This window comes from Hypomesus nipponensis, chromosome 19 (genome assembly GCF_054491055.1).
Source record: "Hypomesus nipponensis isolate SF chromosome 19, ASM5449105v1, whole genome shotgun sequence".
NCBI lineage: Eukaryota > Metazoa > Chordata > Actinopteri > Osmeriformes > Osmeridae > Hypomesus > Hypomesus nipponensis.
This window is the reverse complement of record NC_140379.1, coordinates 15,657,788-15,677,500: the sequence shown is the minus strand read 5'-3', so window position 1 is coordinate 15,677,500 and position 19,713 is coordinate 15,657,788. Positions and strand designations below refer to the sequence as shown.

Here is a 19,713-nt window from a genome sequence, read left to right as displayed (position 1 = left end):
TGAATCTCATTACACAGGCCGGCCTAATAGAGGATAATGACCCCAGCTCTAGCACACAATGCTGATTACACCCTCGCACTCACCCTGCCGCACACACACAGACCCACATGCACACAAGCACACACACTGGGATTAAACACGATAATAAGAGCAGAGGGCCGGGGCTGGGGAGAGGTGTGGCGACAGATAGAGACGGCGGGAGGGAGAGACACAGAGAGAGACGCGCACGGATGCAGAGGGAGAGAGAGATGCAGTGAGTGCGGGTCACCCGCTGCCGTGGCGTGTGACATCCAGCCGGAGCAATGTCCTTCCACCTCAGGGAAGAAATAGGCCCGCGCTTGGCTGAGTCCCTGCAGGTATGCAGTGCCAAGGGCTCCCCTTGGCTCCAGCTATTAGCCGTCCACAGGCTTCTCACAGCTCCAGGTGCAGTGTGCTGTCTGTCAGAAAAGCCGGCGGTGCTGCCGGGGGCTCAGGTGAGGGCTGGAGGTTTTCCCCCGGACTAGGCCCTCTGTGCGCCCGAGCTGAGAGCTGGAGCCACGGCCCCCCAGCTGGGTGAGGCTGGGTCACGGCCCCGGCACATGAGCAACTGCTGCAGGGCCTCAGGGAGCGGGGGCACTCGGGGGTACACGGGCCACATTCAGGACAGACCTTCAGGCCCACCTGTTCACCACCAGGGAAGCCCGCATCTCCCAAATCCCACTGATCTTCTCTGTGTCCTCCCAGATCTGAGGACTCGGTGAGTGATATATGGGCCATCGAGTACATCTGCACACATGCGGCATTCTGTAGACGTATCCCCCATGACGTTTGAAACATGTAGCACCGTAGTGGAGAGTAGTCAGCCGGCAAGCACTATTAGTAAGTCACACGCTTCTAACAGCCACCAGGACCAGCACTGCCAATCCTCCACTGCAGACAGCAGTTATGTTGATGCCCAGTCAACCAGAAGAACCTCTCTCTGTGTGTGTGTCTGTGTGTGTGTGTCTGTGTGTGTGTATGTGTACACTTGAACCAAGCATACCATGCATATCAGCATACCACTGACACGGAAGCCAGAAGGGGGCGTTTGAAACGCGTGCTGACTTACACTACAAAAGCCGTGCCGTGGGTCAAAAAGCGAACAAGTTCAAAGTGAAATACCTGTCCTTGCCTGAGCACCGATCACCGAGGATCCTCACAAACCATCTCCATGTTGACTTGTGCTGTATTGATTCATACTTTGGTGCATTATATAGAGCAGGTCTAATTGCATGTGAATCAAAACCAAGGTCACCTTGAGGGAGGGGGGGAGAGGGGAGGGTTATAATGGAGGCTGTTTTTCTTTTTCCCTAATACCTTATACTGACATTTTTAACTCTTGACAAGGGCTGTCTGGAGACTTGTCCATAAATAACACATTTACAATACCTAGTAAATAAACATTGGGCACAATCGTTAGCCCCTCTGGCGACTGGGCCAAATACAGCTTTTACAGCTAAGGTGACTATGCAGCTAAATGCAGTCCTCTCATCTGGGAGGACATATTCATTCATTAGCGCAGTCACAAGCACTTAAAGCACTTTAAGGACCGACCACAGTAAGGGCGGATGGAGGGGGGGGGGGAGTGGGCGGAGGGGTGGGAGAGGTGGGACAGAGGGATGGGGGGGGAAACAGCCCCCCCCATACCCAGGTCAGCCAATGGTTGAATTAAGGGAATGCATTTGATTTGATTCTTTTGACGGACAAACGAGCCCTCGTGGCGATGATGGGCGGTGGAGCATGGTCAGCGGTGCGGTCGGGGTGCATCAATGAGACCCCCCTCCGGCCCTCCCTCCCTCCCCCCTCCGGCCCTCCCTCCCTCCGGCCCTCCCTCCCTCCCTCCCTCCCTCCCTCCCTCCCTCCCTCCCTCCCTCCCTCCCTCCCTCCCTCCCTCCCTCCCTCCCTCCCTCCCTCCCTCCCTCCCTACCCCCTCCGGCCCTCCCTCCTTCCTCCCTCCCTCCCTCCCCCCTCCCTCCCCCCTCCGGCCCTCCCTCCCTCCGGCCCTCCCTCCCTCAGGTCAGCCCTGCTGGTCCCAGTCCGTCATCAGACTGCCTGACCGAGGACGGAGGGACTCAGAAGAATGAGACCAGATGGTGAACCGGCCCCGAGGACTCGGCTCATCCACACCGCAGCGCTGACGGGATTAGCCGCAGCAGTTGCCCACGTAATATCATGCTTAGAGAAGTGATATATTTAGCTCATCTGTGCTTTGTCTCACATTAGCCGTGTCATTAAGTCAACACATGGTTCTCCTGCCCGCCTCGCAGGTTCCCTAATGGGTTAATCCCTCCCTTTCTCGGTTCTCACGGTGGCCCTTTCCATAAACGGAGACACAGATTAGAGACGCTGACAACAAAGGTTAGCCCTCCAGTGCCTCGCCTCTGTCTGCCTCCAACAGTACTCAAACATGCCTGTGTCAGGCTCCCTCCATCTCTCCATTCCTGCAGCTTAACAGACTCAACATGCTCAACTCTTGGACTGGTGGGAGTCTCTTGTCTTGCCCGGCGCTCCCCTGCTTGGAAACACATTTGCTCCAACAAGGGAGTTTATTTTGGTGCTGTTGCTACATCGAGGCATGAGGCAGACGAAGGCTTCTATTACTAACAGGAGATTAAAACAGATGCATGCTGCAGAGAAGAAGCCACTACTACTGGCGCTAACATACGGGCCTGGATTACGAGCTGCACTTGACCATTTAAATTACTGCAACAACCGGCGCGCACCAGCTGGGGGTCATTAGCATAATGCCCGCCTCTGTCACCAAGGGCCCTGCCGAGTGCGCGCCACGGAAAACAACCCTACTGGAAACAAGGGACACATGAGAAGTGTTCTCTATGTGGAGGGTGAGGTGCATAAGGAGTGGATGACACCTCAATTGAAGAAGGAAATATTTTGTTCAGGCCGAGAGTCTCTGATGGACTGTTTAGAGACAGAGTTAAAAGGAAACGATTGTTTTTATTTAGATCTGTCTCTAACTAACTCATGGGAAAACATAATATCTGAAAGCACTAATATACTTTTCATTTTTTTTATCTAGTTAACTCCTTGGTCCATTAACACTGGGTGGGTTGGATCTGCAAAAGAGCTCACAAATGCATCAAACAAACACATAAAAAAATGAAGCAACGGCATATTATTTTAAGACTAACTGGGGTCTAATTTATGTCGGTGATGAAGTGCTTAAGCAAAGCGCTCCCCAGACGCACCCAGACACGCAGCCGTTCCCAGAGGGCCGAGCGCTGGATGGGGTATATTACAACCGTAACACACTCCTAATTAAGAATGGGGGAGATGTTTCTGCGTCTACGGTTAAATATTTGTTTTTTTCATCGTCCTTTATCTGACGGACTGCTGGGGGGGCGGAGATCACAGGCACTTACTTCACCATTTCCAATCAGATCTGTATTGATCTGTGTACTGCCCTGTGCAGTATGGAAGGAGCGCGCGACTGCGAGGAGCAGCAGAATAGTCGCTTGAAATGGACAGGAACTAGATCAAACAATTACACCTTTCAACTCTCCCCTCCTCTCTCCTTTTCTCTTCCAGAGTCTCTCGCTCACCCCTGCGTGTCCTTCCCTCACTGTAGCAGAATAAAAAGGTAATGTTCCTGGCGTCAGGGCCGTGGCATGTGTTTTATGGTCAGGGAGTTTGGTTTGGCATGAGGGAAGACCACACTTAGGCTGAGGTGTAGTGCCACCCACTCTTTGTCACTCTGGAAGAGAGTCAGAACAAACTGGAAACACTGGAACGTCAGTATTCACAGCCTCTCTCTCTCAGTGTGTGTGTGTGTGTGTGTGTGTGTGAGTGTGTGTGTATTTAATAGAGTGCAGCGCAGACAGAATGAATGAACCGAGGGATGAAAGAGAGAAAGCACGAGTGACAAACACGTCGGAAAAACCCCCGGACAAGGACGCATTCATAACCCCCCCCCCCCCCCCCCTCTCCACGCACGCACGCGCACAACAGGAAGTGACACGACTCGTCCTACCGTCCTGCTCCGTCTTGGTCATCTCCTCCAGCTTCTTCTGCTTCAGCGAGTCCACCACGTCGGCCAGGCTGCCTTTGCGTCGCTCGGGCGTGCCGAAGGCGGAGGCGCTCAGCAGGTCTCCGCGCTCCCTCGCCCCCTCCTCCGGCTTGTGGGGGGAGGTGGAGTTGTTGCGGAAAGAGTAAAGGGAGCACACTTTATTGCTGTCGGACTCCTGCGAACAAAGCACATGTCGGGGGAAGGCGGGTTGGGGGGGTGGAGACAAGGGAAGGGGGTTGTAAGTATTTAAGTGCATCCAGTTCCGAGGCAGCTTGACAGTTGATCATTCAAATGTTGTGATTGCTGGTGGCGGGATTAGTGTTGAGTGGCCCCGGGGAAGGTTTGTACAAATGACTCGTCTCGGGCTTCCATGCCACCGCTTCTATCTCAACAGAGCAGGCGATCCAGGCAAATGAGATGTGACGCGCGGAGGAGCGAGGTGAAAAGGAGGAGGTGTACTTTCGGAGGGCATGCCCGTCATGTGCTCAGGCGCTACTTTTCCCCTCGCGTGGAGCGACGCAGACAAACCTCCCGACTGTAATTTTTCAAATTGCGTTTGAGTGTGCATTTGTGTTGGGGTGAGTGCTGTGTAATTTGTTCATTTTTCCAGCGGAGGCCTATTCTCAACAGAGTGCCCGAGGCCGCTGTAAATCTGGGTCCTGTCTGGGGCTCTTGTTGTTTTGCAGTCCCACCTGTGTGGTTTAGCATTTAACTAAGGGCCCTGTCTCTGACTGACGACTTAGCACTCCCAATACGCGAGACGGAGAGAGGAAAACTGAGAAAAGAGAGAGAGAGACCCAGACAGAGAGAGAGGTAAAACACCACACAGTCGAGCGAGTAAACTGTGGCCATGAAGGGATGAAAGACAACAAAAAGAGGCACGTGAGATAAAAAGGGTTGAGAGAGGGAAACGAAACAAGACAGAGAAACAGAGAGGGCAGACGGAAGAGGGAGCGATACAGAGAAGGCAGTGGTGGAGGGATATAGAAAGAGATGGATGAAGACTCATAAAACACACGCAAAAAAAGGAGGAAACAAACAAAGAGAGGCAGAGACAGAGAGAGAGAGAGAGAGAGAGAGAGAGAGAGAGAGAGAGAGAGAGAGAGAGAGAGAGAGAGAGAGAGAGAATGGGTCATGGTTGTTGTTAAGACAGGTGGTTGTGTTTATTAGAGCTTGTAGAGGCTTAGGATGCTTACAGGTAACAGCAAGGCGCTGGGACCAGTTTAACTGTTAACCTCAAGTGCTCGTGCGTTATATCACACACCCAATGATCTTCCTCAAACCCAAGCACCACTGATATACGTTGAAGCCTCAAGATCACCTACACACCAGTGAGGATGAACTGAACAGGACGCCCCCCCCCCGACGTGTGGGTTTTAGGTCTGAGTCGGAATCGACGACCGAAAACCGTATCATGTTTCCATCTACACACCAGGAGAGGCTGCTGACATGAGGACACCCTGCCATTCCAACACACTAACCCTCCATAGCCTGGTCAGAACACACACAGGAGGGGGTTGAGAGGGGTTGCGAGGGCTTTCAGACCGGTGGTGCCGGCAGGCAGGCAGGCCAAGCCCCCCCCCCCCCCCCCAGCCTCTGGCAGGGTGATTATACAGGGGTGGCGGTGGCGGTGCCAGGCCTGGTGGAGGGTGCTTGTGGGGAGTGGAGCGGTGCTGGGTTAATCAGCTGGCGTGCGTTCAGGGCACAGCCCACACAGACTCATGGCACAGCAGTGGAGTCAGGTAATCAGCAAAGGCAACACTCCTCAGCCTTCTCACCGTCTGCCTCACTCCCTCCCTCACTCACTCTCTCTTTCTCTCTCTCTCTCTCTCTCTCTCTCTCTCTCTCTCTCTCTCTCTCTCTCTCTCTCTCTCTCTCTCTCTCTCTCTCTCTCCTCTGTCAATCTATCTTTGTCTCCTCTCTCTCTCTCTTTTGCTCACTCTTCATGTCTCTCTCATCTCTCTCTTCCTCTCTCTGCTTGTCTTTCTCCACCTCTCCACCTTCTCTCCACCTCTCTCCAACTTACCACCTCCCTCTCTCCCCGTCCCTTCCCCCTCTCTCTCTGTCTCTCCCCCCTTCATTCCCTCCCTTCTCAGGGGCACCATCTGCACAGTCAACTCAAGCAGGCGGGAAATCAACACTTCACCCTCCGTCTCTATCTAATTGTGAGGAGCCTTTGTCATGGAGGGCCAAGGCTGGGGCCAGGCATAAACAGCCAACAGGGACTTGAAAGTGTAGCTCTGATGTTTGCCTTCAATGACACAACTATCTCAGCTTGACACAACCTTGCTTTGCTCAGACAGTTGTCACTGTTTGACATTCACACCTGACCTCAGAAATGACCATTCAGCCATTCCCCTTTACCTGGTTTTTCAGTTTGTTTGTTCCATTTCAATAACCTCCGACCTTGCAACGGCTTTGTTAATACCTCATATAGCTTGCCCCAAATAGCTTTCTGTTCAATGGGACCGTTTTTATACAGTATCAAGACAACATGAACATGTTAGGTTTAATGTTTCAACTTGAATTCACCCGGGACCAACAAACAATTATTAACTAAAGGCTCTCGTCCCTGAGTGAATTTGAACGAGGTGAACTTTTCACAATTCCACTCTCGTCACGTGAAGAGGCCGACGGAGCGATCCAACAAGTAACCACAGAGAATTAACAAAAAGACTCGTTCTAAAAACATTTGCCTTTCTAATCACCTCCATCGCTAACCCTCGCACTGATCCAATTAGAGCTCAGACCACCTGAGAGATCTCCTGCTTGGCATTTGCATTCAGCGTGGCAGACCAACGCTTTGGAACGGCCCTGCACCCATACAAAACAGGATGCCACAAAGCCATGTGTGTGTGTGGGAGTGTGTGTGTGTGTGGGTGATGGCGGGGGGGGGTCGGTTGTTGTTGTTGTCAGTGGTGACTAGGGGGGGTGGGGTGGGAGGGGGGCCTTGTCCTCGCAGCAGTCTTGGGGGGGGGGGGGGGCCTGGGGGTGTGGTGCCTCAGAGGAGGGCTCCTTCAGGGCTCCTCTGGGTGTCTTTACCACGGCCACGTCTGTCACACACCACCACCTGCCTCCACGGCTACAGCTCTCAAGTGCCCCCCCACCCCCACCCCCTCTCCCCCCCACACACATCAAAGCCACTCCCTTCCTCCCTTCCTCTCAGTCACCCATCGTCCGGGGCTCAGCCTGAGGCGGAAGCACGACGACACAACGGCAGCCACGGACGACCATGTCCCCCGCCTGGCCAACGCGGTGCAAGGGAAAGCCCTCCAGCACCAGTCCACCCCCCCCTTCTCAACGAGTCCACAGCGTGGTGTGGAGCCGGAGCCATGTTCTACCGAGTGGGTCTGGAGGGAGGGGAGCCACGGTGGGGATACGGATGGGCCTGCCCGGACTAATAATAACAGGATGACGGTTGGGTGCGGCTGCCTATCTGAGGGCCCCAGGATCCCAGGGGTCAGAGAGCTTTACTGAACTGGAGGGATGGAGGGACTGTCTCATTCTACCCAGCTGGAAACAATGGGTCAATGTTGAGCCGGAATCTTGGCCCCAGTGCATGCTGGTCTAAAGAGACCTCCAGTGATGGGAGAAGGTTGGCTTGCTCGGGGCTCGGGGCTTTCAAGAACATTCTTCCTACCTCCCTATTTCTCTCTCTCTCTCCCCCCCACCCTCTCTCTCTCTCTCTATCTCTCTCTCTATCTCCCTCACCCTCTCTCTCTATCTCGGTTTCCACTTATCTCATTGTCTCTTTATTTATAGATTCATAAAGTCTTGTGTGACGTGAGATGCAATTCAATACTTTGTTCTGCTCTTCTTCCCTGAGAGGGGAGGATCTCAAGACACTTGCGGGGGGCTTAGACTTCAAAGACAAGGACTTGGCAGAACGCACAAGTCTTAAGTCTTCATTGAAATTGTTCCGAGGCCTCTGTTGTGACTGTGTCCTTGTGGAGGAATTCCTCTCTGCTGGGACACAGTGACACGCACACACTCTCACAGTGTGTTTGTGTGTTTGTGTGTGTGTGTGTGTGTGTGTGTCAGTGAGGCTGGGTCTGCTGTATGTGTCAGCCTTACTCACTGTAAGACTCCAGACAGTGGTGAAAGTTAGAACAGGCCATTGCTGTCGTCTAGATCACAGAGGTCATCAAGGGGAAATCCAGAACATTGTCGGGAGCATACCTCACCCATGACGACGGCTGGACACACAACACTGACGGGACACAATGCAGCACTGTCGCTTGCTCTCTCGTGGTACAGGCTGTCTAGAAACGGTGCTGTACTGACTGAGTGATACACTGTACACATCAGGATGCTAAGTGGACTTCAAACATTTCTGATCTGTTTCATAACTGTATGAAACATTTTTGTTTACAGGTCAGTCTCCGTGTCTCTGTATCAGTGTGTGTGTGTGTGTGTGTGTTCTGTGAGCGTATTATACTGTATGTCTGTCTGTGTGTGTGTATTCTATATCTGTCGGTGTGAAAGTGTGAGTGTGTGAGTGTGTGTGTATTCTGTGAGTGTATTATACATGTGTGTGTGTGTGTGTTAGCGTATTCTAGAAGTGTCCCTGTGTGCATGCGTGTGAGTGTGTGTGTGAGAGGGCCTCACCATGCGCTGCTGGGCTGACACCAGGCTGTCCCAGTCGGTGTCTGGGGGAAGGCTGCTGAGGGGCTGCAGCTCGTCAGGGTGGGGCTTGGCGTTGGGGTGCAGCAGGCTGTGCAGGGGCAGCTGGGGCGTGCCGTGGGCCTCGGAGCTCTCCTCCTTCTCCCAGGACAGTGGCTCCTGGCTCATGGTGTCATCGCCGTCGGCGACGGAGGCAAACGGAGAGGTGGCTTGCTTGGAAGACATTATTCTGCTGTGTGGAAGGAGAACAGTCTCTGGTTAGGAGGCGCAAAGTCAAGCTGGCCGTTTGTCCTGCGGAAGGGGGCTGTGGGGCAGCTCTAGGGAGATTGTTGTCAAACCATCTTGTCAAATGAAGTGTGCGTGTGTGTATGCGTGCGCGTGTGCGTGCGTGTGTGCGTGCGCGCTCCTCACAAAGCTCCAGCGTGAGTTAGTGGTGCACATGAGGAGAACCATGGAATGGACTCAGCCCCACCTGACCTGAGCCTAGAGGCCATATCAAAGCAGCCAAGATCCCATCAATAGTGATTTGGATGCGGGAGGAGTGAGGGGGAGGGGTTAGTTGGGGCGGGGGGGGGTCGGCAAAGGGCCAGCAGCAGACCCAGGAGTGAGCCATGGGGTCCCTAATCCTTTGTTTAATGTAAATGGACGTGTTGAGCCGGGTTGGACAGGTGCCTGGGCTGAGCCCAATTCAGCAGGCAGCCAATGATTAGGCTGCTAAGAGGGTTAGTCCAACACATAACATGCTCCCAATAAACCACTAAGGACCAAAGGTAATTACCTGTCCTGGTCAACAACATGAATATGCTCGCTCTCGGCTGAACCGATGGTTCAGGAAGGATTTACTGGCAAGAAGGGGCTGGAAACGCTATTGACCCTAAATGCCCTTCTTGTCCTGGGTCACTTAGGATAAAGGCATCTGTTTAGTGGGCTAAACTTCAGTATATAGAATGCTATATAGCCACAACATTTATATATCCATTAGTTATGGAGGCAATCTTTTCTCATGTCCAGCATAAGTGCTATTATCGCAAAACGAATGAGCTTGAATTGATTTCCTTCAAAAGAAACCTAACCTCCTAGCTTCTCCTCTGTTAATTTCCACCCTGCAAATTAGCCACTGATTAAACATTTTGTGTTACAGCGTTCCTCCCGGCCAATAAATCTGTCTCAAGCAGCTCTGAAATCAGAAGGCACAGAACGAGGAAGTCAAAATTCACAAATGTGCCACATGCTTTCATGAATATTACAGTGAAGAGTGCACTTGACATATCAGGTGCTGAAGGAGGAAAACTCACGTTCATTCCAATTTAAACAGTGTTTTATTTATTTTTTTAGGTAACCCTTTTCGCTTATCTTTTTTTTTTTTTTTACCAGTTTAGTTTTTCACAAAATTAATGAGTCTGAGCTCCCGCTATGTCCTACAATGAATGAAATTAAATTATGTGCCAGCAAATTTAATTATGCATTTGGTATTAATAACAGGATAATATGTCCTTCCTACTGATGTGAAGTGGAGCCAGCCAGCACATATTTAACACCTAATCCTCTTTTCACCGTGCCACTGTTCTTCCTGTTCTTCTAAGCTGCAGGAGATTGAACAAAGACTGTCGTCAACGAATCTAACATGTTACTATAGCGTCTTATCTACAAGAAGTTCTGTGTGTGTGTGCGTGTGTGTGTGTGTGTGTGTGGTTGTCAAGATATGAGAAGAAGTTGTCAGAGGTGAACCCTGTCTGGTACAGCTCTCCTCATCCCTACAGGGTTAGGGTGACAGGAGTTTAGTGACACTACTGGGGGTGGAGGGGGGGGGGGGGGAGGAAAGACCAATGTTAAAGGTCAAGGTGAGAGATCAAGAGAAAGGGCCAGGGGGAGAGATAGAGGATTCTAGGTCAAGGGCTGTGTAGTGGCAGGTCCTTGCTGCTCCAGCCTACCTGACTAAGCAGCGCTGGGTGTGAACACTCAGCCAACACACACTGCTCTGCCAGCCTCCCTGAACCCTGACCCCTGACAACTGCCAAGTCCGAGGGAGGAAGCCTCCCGAGAGGTCACCACGCCTTCCGACACCAGGAGAGATTAACACCCGCTTTGATATTACACTAATCTATCCACGTGCGTATATACGCGTGCGCGCGCGTGTGTGTGTCAGTCCCCATGAGTGAGAATGCGCACATTGCATGATCCTGTCAGCCCTCATTGTGCTCTACTTCCCTACAGCAGGACCACTCCATTGAAGACATGTCATCCACTTACACACACCACTGAGCACACCAGCTCTCTTGCTATGAATTGTTAAATTCAGTTCATTAAAGGGAGTTCAGGGCATATTATTTCACAATGCGTTAGGATAAGCATGTCGAAAACACATGGATGGCGTCAGTGAGGTCGTGGAGGAAGACACACACAAGCATGGGCAAGCATGCGTTTCCTCGCACTTGTACACACGGTACACACACGGTACACACACGGTACACACACACACAGTCTTAGTTTTGGGGCTGGTGAATGGGGCAGCATTAACAATAGCTGCACATGTTAATCATAGGGTCCCACACAGCTGTGCAAACAGGGCCGGTCTGTCAGGTAGGGAGGGGGGGGGGGGGGGGGGGCTAGAGCTGCGCTCTGTGCCCCTCTGTGTCGGCTCGCTGCTGTTTTCTTTAGCAAGGCTCAGCCCTCAATTTTAATCAGCCAATAAATTGTTTCCTGTAATTATATCAAATAGAAAATGATCTTGAAATTGAGAGTGTTAATTGAAAATCAAAATTCAGAGCAAAGTTCAGGACTTGCAGAGCGAGAGTGATGATGTGGAAGACGGGAGAGGAGAGAGAGAGAAAGGGGAGGGGGGTTGGGTGGGTTTAGTCAGAGAGATTCTGCCACATTTTTTATTCATGCATCCAAAAAGCCAGAGCCTAGAGCACAACAAGACGCCCGTCTTCAATGGAGTGCAAGAGCGAAACAAAGCACTTCTTTTGTATTACACAGTAAATCAAGTGGTATTATTTTACCACTAAAATATTCAGTCTCTCAGGCACTTTTACTCTGGTCTGGAGCCATCACTCAAACTGCTGAGGCGTGAGAGAGAGAGAGAGAGAGAGAGAGAGAGAGAGAGAGAGAGAGAGAGAGAGAGAGAGAGAGAGAGAGAGAGAGAGGGAGAGAGAGAGAGAGAATGGAGATGGAGAGACAGAGAGGGAGGAAGAGAACGGAGAGGGAGAGACAGAGTGAGAGAGGTTGGGTTGACAGGGAGAGGGAGAAGAGGGGAAGAGGGAGAGAGAGGGCTGACTGACTCCATCCTCCTGTAACATGTGTCTACAACGATCTTGTTAGAGAATGCAACAGATCTGCGGCAGGCTCCGTAACAGTATTTGTCAGCGGGAGTTAATAATTTATTAGAAGAGCTGGGAGGGCTGTGAGCAGCTAGAGAGAGAGAGAGAGAGAGAGAGAGAGAGAGAGAGAGAGAGAGAGAGAGAGCAGAGAGAGAGAGCAGAGAGAGAGAGAGAGCAGAGAGAGAGAGCAGAGAGAGAGAGAGAGAGAGAGAGAGAGAGAGAGAGAGAGAGAGAGAGAGAGAGAGAGAAAGCAGAGAGAGAGAGAGAGAGAGAGAGAGAGAGAGAGAGCAGAGCGCTCCACCACCCCCGCCCCTCCCCCACCCAACCCCTGAAAGGCCCTCGACAATGCTCCACCCGCAACACGGCGGAGAGAGCGAAAGTACATGGGCACAAAAGAGAAATGTCAGGGGTCAAACATGTGTCCATCATATTCCCCCCCCCCCCCCCCCCCCCCCCGCGGGCAGGCAGGACCCAAACGGTGTCATTGCACCGGGGGTCAGACGGCAGAGCGGCGCGCGCCATGAAACACGACCACCGCCCAGGGAGGAGCTGCCGTTCAGCTCCACGTGTCAACATGCAGTGAGTGAGTGGTACATGTGAAGCCAGATGATATGTCGTCTGGTTGTCCAACACTGTACACCGTGAGTATTACAAACAGGAACCGCAAAAACGAGCTTGTTTGTACATTCTTAACTACTGTGCACACTTTGCTGCTGGAATTCCTTCACTCTTTATCAATAATTGAATCTGTTTCTCCCGTAAATAAGCCTGATATACATGTACGCCTTGGCATACTGAACAGCCAGAACACGGAGAGGCCAGTCTCTGTCTTTCTCTGGTGGATTCCTGACAAGCTGTCTCCACTCATGCTTGATTACACAATAACAATGGACGGCTAACAAACCAAACTGATCAATAGGTGCATGAAATGCTGCCAGCCCTCCCCCAGCCCAGGCCCCGACAGGGACTTTTCAGAGCGGGGAGCGGACGGGGGGAAAAAAGAAAAGCGAGAAAAGGGAGCTCTATATATAGCTGACAATATTGCACACATTTAAAGGATTAGGGTCTCAGTTCTCAGAGCACGTCTCATATGGCCTGGAATGCTTTGAGTCATGAATTGTTGCCACTGATAATGTTTCATCACGCAACAACCTCTGTTTAATTGGTTAGCATTAGCGGGGAGAGCTCCGCGCGTCTTCCGAGTCTCATGACCGGGGCCATGTGTCTGAGGCGATCTTCTTTCCCCCCCCCCCCCCGTAACAAGCTCGGGACCTTCAGCCCGCTCTCCCTGCTCTTTCACACTGCTGACCTTTTATAGACAATGGTGATCAGTAACTCCACACCAGTGGCACCCCAGAGTCCCCCACACCCCCCCTCACCGCTGCCCCCAGGCTCCCCTCACTTGCACCTCACTGCCTCCTGCCCTTCTCCACCCCCCTCCCCACCTCCCCGCACCCTTTGCCAGTCTCAACCCCCCCACCCCCCTCACCCCCCCCCCCCCCCCTCCCTCGAGCCCCGCTCGAGCCCCTCTGGGCTTTGGGAACAGGTCACCGCAGGAGGAAAATATTAGGCCTCCGTTTTTCCTTCAGACACCCCCACCCAGAAAACGGGGATTGAAATCATTGAATAAGTGGTTGAAACAAAGAGGGCCATTGTTTCAGGACATAACGATGAGAAAGCCAAATATGGAGTCAGGCTGGCGTATGACGGAGCTTGAAGTTTCCATGGGTTACAGCATGTGAGACTGTACTGTACACATGCCAGTACACACACACACACACACACACACACACAAATACATTATGATGTGTTACTGTGATTTAGAAAACAGCCCTCTACTGATAAAAATGCCTACAAATACAGCAATGATAAAACTGAAAGCGTTTCATTGTAGATAAATAGTGTTGGTATCCGTTGCCTGGTTGGAGAAAGAGAGAGAGGAGAGAAATAGAGGGAGGAGGGGTGGGAGGGGTGGGAGGGGAGGGAGAGGGTGAAAGAGAGGGAGGGGGGAGGAGGGGTGAAAGCGGGAGTGTGTGTGTCTCTCTAGGCTGAGTGAGGAACCCTCCTCTTCTCACAGGTGACATAGCGGGGCTCCTCAGGGCCCTCACCTGCTATAATGAGATATTACTACCTGTCAGCTTGTGGCTGGAAAATCACTGACACAGTCCTCTCAGTTTAGCACAATTAAATGAGCCCCCTCCATTGTGACTGTGCAGTGTCTCAGGTGGGTCTGATTCTCCATACATAATAGGCTCTCTGTCTAATTCTATATCTGGAACTCTCTCTCTCTCACACACACACACACACACACGTAGGCACAGACAGAGAGAATGAGAAACAGCTTGTGCACACAACTCCTTTGAAGAGTGCAAAAACACACCTGCATGGTTTTCTTAAGAGCAGCTAAAACTACCGGAGTGTAGTGCATACAATCACAAATATATGTACAGAAACTAAAAAGTGCAAAAAGCTGTCAATTTGTATTTCCGACATTTGAAAATGGTTAGGCTTTGAGTTACAGGCTTTTTGTTTGTAATGAGGAGAAGCAAATTCATGAGAAATATTCGTCCTATATATTCCTTTTGAAATATTGCCTGATTAAAATACATACAAGTATTTTACATGTAATATTATATTCTATCGTTACCGTTGAAGTCTTATTACCAAAAACAAAATAATAAATATTATTTCGCACTTTGTATCATGGTTACAAACATAATCATTTAGTTTGAGATTCAAACCTGAGTGGACAAAGTAATTACTAGTAATGATATTAAAATATGGCAAATGGTTTGGGAAATACACACATTTGAAAAAGGTAGCTAGAGAGTTGTCCAAATGAATTTGTTTAAATTGCTCCTCCATAAATGTTGACCTTCCCCCTTCAAAAAGTCAACTCAATTATGCCACCACTTTCACTGCTCTACTTCAAATCCCTCCTCTGATGCTTTCTGTATTAGCAACCATCGTAGCTAGCGGAGCTAAACCACACACTCAAAAGAAAGCCATCCTGAGCAAATGAGGCAAGCCTCCTCAAGTACACACTTCAGACACTGAGCTGAGCATTGATAATTACTTTTTCACAGTAAATTATTTGCAATAATATCCAGTGGGAGGACCTGTCTTGCGTCTCTTGTGCAGCTGGATAGCCTGCACGCCTGGTGGGTGTCCTGCCCCCCCCCCCCCCTGCCTGCCAGGCTGAGGCAGGTGTGAGAGGGCAGAGGTGTGCCTGTCTCCTCGGGGGGGGGGGGAACACTCACACACTGAGACCCCCCCCTCGCCCTGGGCCGTCCTCCAGGTCTCTGAGACACAGCGTCACATCAGGTGTGGACGGCATCACACCTCCTCCGTTTGCCTGCAGCTTGAGAGAGCCGCCTACACACACACACACACGCACACGCACACGCTCTTTCTCTTTCTCTCTCATGCGCGTTTGGGAACACCCACTCACGGACACTCGCGGACAGGCCCAGGCGTCCTGCACTGTCCTCTCCAGTCTGACCTGTAGTCCTCTGTGTTTCAGTGGGCATCCATGTGGCAGGGTGCCGGAGTGGAAGCAGAAATGCACCCGCTACAAAGACTCAGCAGCAGTACCCCGCACTACGACTTCAGCATTGCCACTCTCTCTGGCCAGCCAACAGCCCGACAGACAAGAAAAGGCTTCTTTTTTTTCTTTCTCTGCCTCTTTTCCTTTTTTTCTTCCCCCCCCCCCCTTTTCTCTCTCTCTCTCTCTCTCTCTCTCTCTCTCTCTCTCTCTCTATCTCTCTCTCTCTCTATCTCTCTTTTTGTTATCCTCAGTCTCTCACTCTCTCGCTCTCTTTCTCTTGTTCTCCCTCTCTCTCTCTTTCTCTCTCTGTCGTGCAGAGGTCTGGCCTTCTGGGGGATGCAGTTCCCAAAGTGTCTTCTGTCACTGCCGCTGCAGTTAAGTAAACTTTACAGCCAGTCAAGCCATCAACCAACACAGCCTATTTGCTGAGCAACAGTGGAGCTTTGTGGCTTGCCTCACAGTTGACAGTAAGTTATGAGCCCTTTGTGAGCGCAGGGGAAGGAAAACAGAGATCGGAATTTGGCAGGAACATAATAATACAGAATTCTCCTGTCGGTGGAACCTGAAGTTTCATGGAAACAATCAAGCATTGTTGGGAGAAAGAAAAGCAAGTCTGACAGATGAAATATAGCGGGGCCCCCCTTTTAGGAAAACAGTAAACAAAGCGCCATTCAAAGCAGGTCCTTTCTGTCATTTATAAAGATAACTTCTTCTGCGCACTTGAGACTTTACAGCAAAGAGCCAATCAAAATGTAACATCGCCCACAGTCCACTGATGGCGGGAGTGGGAGGGGGGCCGGCGGAGGGGGGGGGGGGGGAGGGGTCACAAGTTTCTACAGAGATGCACAATGAGAGTGTACTGGAGAAATAGAGGGAAGAGAGACGAGGAGAAGGGCTGCAACAGAAGAAGAAAAGCGGGCCCTGAATAAAACTCAGATAGCCGCGCCAAAAAAGCAGGAACAATGGCTAATTATGAAGGAGTGATTTTGGAAGGGGGGGGGGGGGTAGGAAAGGCGAGGGACACTGGAGATAGTGAAAGGGTTCTGGGGGTAGGGTTATTATTCTGCATGGCAGGGAAACTGTGTGGGCCTCAGTCTCTGGTCTGGCTGTCATGAGGTCATCATCGGAGGCCCGTGCCCAGAACACTGGGGTTGGTACAACTGCCGTTTGGACATCTGGAATGTCGGCACACACTGGCCCGCTTTCTCCGCCACTATCCTAATTCCTTTCTTTCCCCCGAAATAGAGGGCTTCGACAGTGCTGGTCACCCAAATTGGAAAATTTGCAACGTCTAATGAAAAGAAAAGCAGTTTTGTTCCCTTTCATTCTCATCTCATAAATGGATTTCTGTGAGGGGAAAGGAAATCACCTTCAACGCCACTTTGATTAAACAGCTCTATTCTAAAGCCTGGTTGGACAACAGCTCATTAGTTCCACTCGGACCCACCCCTTCATTCTTCTGGGATTTCTCTCTCTCTTTCGTTTCTCTTCTCTACTTTTAGAATTGAATGAATTAATTGGGTGAATAAGCACACAAGCATCTGTCTTTGTCACAACTACATTTTTTTTTCTTTGTCTTTAGGGCCTTGTACGTGTGTGTGTGTGTGTGTCTCCACTGAACTGAGGGACTGTGGGAGAGAACCAAAGGTCTACAGAGGACCAACCAGGCAGGGAGGGATGGGGAAGGGCCGTGTTGGGAGAGTGGCCACGTTTCGTGTGACACGTCAATTGGAAAATCAAAACAGGGGTAGTTCATTTGCTCCTCCCAGATGAGGCCATGTAGAAGGGGCCTGACGAATGGGGGGTCGGGCGGGCCACACCTCGCGGATTTATGATTAAGCCTTATTATGTTGGGGAACTGACATTGATTGCCGATTTAAACCACTGAAACCAATTCATTTGCCCCTTGTTGAATAGAAAGCATGGTCAACAGTGTGTAGCAGGCTGACAGGTCTGACTGCAGAGCAGAATGAAAGCCAGCCGCTAAATGAATGCTGGCACCCGGACTCTGTTTGGAGGTGGTTAAAAGTTACCCAGCTGATTGACAGCCCGTAGGAAAAAAAAAAGGAAAAAAATGACAAGTAGGAAAGGACATCTGAAGAGCTAAAGCAGATCCTTGCCGTTGGTCTGAGTAATTGCCCAAAAATCTGGTTCACAGAAGGCATGTAGTACGCAGCCCGGGCTTGTGTTTTCGCTATGCAGAGATGGTTTCAGTCATGGCGCAGTGCTGAGAAACCCCAGTGTAAGTGGAGCTTGTGAAACATGGTCTAATAGAATCAGAGAGCTGACGGACATGGTCGAGCAGAATAACACAGTGTAGCTGGGAACTGCAGGCCCCCACGCAGGCCTGTGATGGGGCAGCCAGGGCGCTACAGAGGATTAGGCGCTGACTGAAACAGAAAATGGCTCTGCAGTCTGCTATCGACCATGTATCCCAGCATTCACTCAAAACGCACACTCTCCCCTCCAGCTTTCCACGAACCGATCTGTAAGATTCGGAATTATGACCTGGAAGCGTGCATTCCACGCAATCTGCGAGCAAAGAAAAACACGATATAGTTGTTCTGCTCTGAAACGCCGACGGAGCAGATGTTGAAACGTTTACGCCACACGTCCTCTCAGAGGGCGCCGGGGGCCCAGCGGCGTGTTGACTAACACTTCTCACAACCACGCTGTAGCTTCTTCCTTCTGGGAAGACCGAGAAGACACAATGAGACAGGCTTTCCCAATGAAATCATTAACTCAATTGCTTTCTTCGAGAGAAAAGCCACAAGGGTGGCGGCAGGTCTGGGTAAAACAGGAGACGAGAGGATTGTGTCTGGGTCTGGCCCCTGGCCATGAGTCTTGAGGTTCCTGGGTAGACGTATGGGCCCCAGGGCCCCAGCTCTGTTGTGGTTATCTGCCACCACTGCCATTACGCCCCAGCCTTCCTCTCAGCTTTAGCCCCAGCCCAAGCCTCAGCCTGGGTCTTGCAATGCAGCATGGCTGGGCTGTGTGGCTGGCTGGCTGGCTGGCTGGCTCTCCAGGCCAATAGGAAATAATCTGGTAATCTCAACCTACTCCTCCATTTCAGAGGGGCCCCACTTCCATAATGGGGTCCTTTGTTCATCTGAGTCTAAGGAACCCCTTTAGATCTCCATCGCAGAATCAATCAAAGACATATTAAACAAAAACACTTTTATACGGTGTGGTTGACAAAAAGACTGACTCGACATTTCACACATTTGCACTGTTTCAGTATCAGAAAAGCCATCCCTGCTGTAACATTACAAAGTCTAGTGAAACAATATGGTTGAAAACAGCAACCTTTTGGGGTATGTGTGACGTCTGCATGCATTACAAAACAACCTGTCCCACAAACCAAATGTTGAGCAAAAGGGACGACAAATGTCCATATCGACAGGCGCGCTCGAAAAGTACATGTTGCAACAAACAAAAGGAAAAGACAGAGTGCGGCCTTTGGAAATTGTCTCTCTCCCTCTCCCGCTCTCTCTCTCCCGCTCCCAGTCTCTCTCTGTCTCTCTCTGCCTCGAATAGACTTAAATAAGCAAAGCAAACAGAAAAAAGGCAAACAGCCTCTGAAGGCCACACAAATATTGGATGAGTGGATGGAGATTGTAGCTGAGCCGTATGAGTGGGTGAGACCCCTTACCTCCCCACGCCCAGGACTCCTCTGCCCTCGACCTCGGCCAGCAACCCCTTCGTGCCTCTCCCCCGGCCTGGCCCTCTGACCCTCCCTCCTCTCACAGCCCCCAGGTAGCAGATGTGACTTTCACAGCATGTGGAGTGTGCAACCAATCTGCAAACAATAGCAGGAACCTGACAAAGGTCGTCTGTCGTAACGCAGCGGCGAAGTGGAAACTAGAATCCATGCCTGGAGGCAGTATACTCTATTGCAGGTTGTAGTGATACACAAGCTTACACAGTACGCGCGTGTGTGTGTGTGTTCACGGGCCACTACAATGCTATTTAAGCTTGTACATAATCCCATTAGCCAAATCACCTCTTGACCCCCTGTTAAGCTAACAGTTGATGTAAACATGTACAATCTCATTAACCTAATAATATGCATGGGACCATGGACAGCGGCCCATGCATGTGCATGTGTGTGTGTGTGTGTGTGCTACAGTTCTTTCAGGGTTTTACTCACAAGAGCCGGTTACAAGAGAGAAGCACATCCA

At 51.0% G+C, this 19,713-nt stretch overlaps 1 protein-coding gene across 1 annotated transcript in view; it reads right to left on the bottom strand.

Annotated features, from left to right (window-relative positions):
• sox6 (SRY-box transcription factor 6) overlaps window positions 1-19,713 on the bottom strand; it is a 151,727-nt gene that overhangs the window by 93,286 nt on the left and 38,728 nt on the right. The window contains exons 5-6 of the mRNA XM_084682643.1: window positions 8,651-8,897; window positions 4,007-4,217 (exon numbers count right to left, since the gene is read on the bottom strand). Coding sequence (XP_084538769.1) covers window positions 4,007-4,217; window positions 8,651-8,897 — 458 coding nt within the window. The remainder of the gene's footprint in view (window positions 1-4,006; window positions 4,218-8,650; window positions 8,898-19,713) is intronic.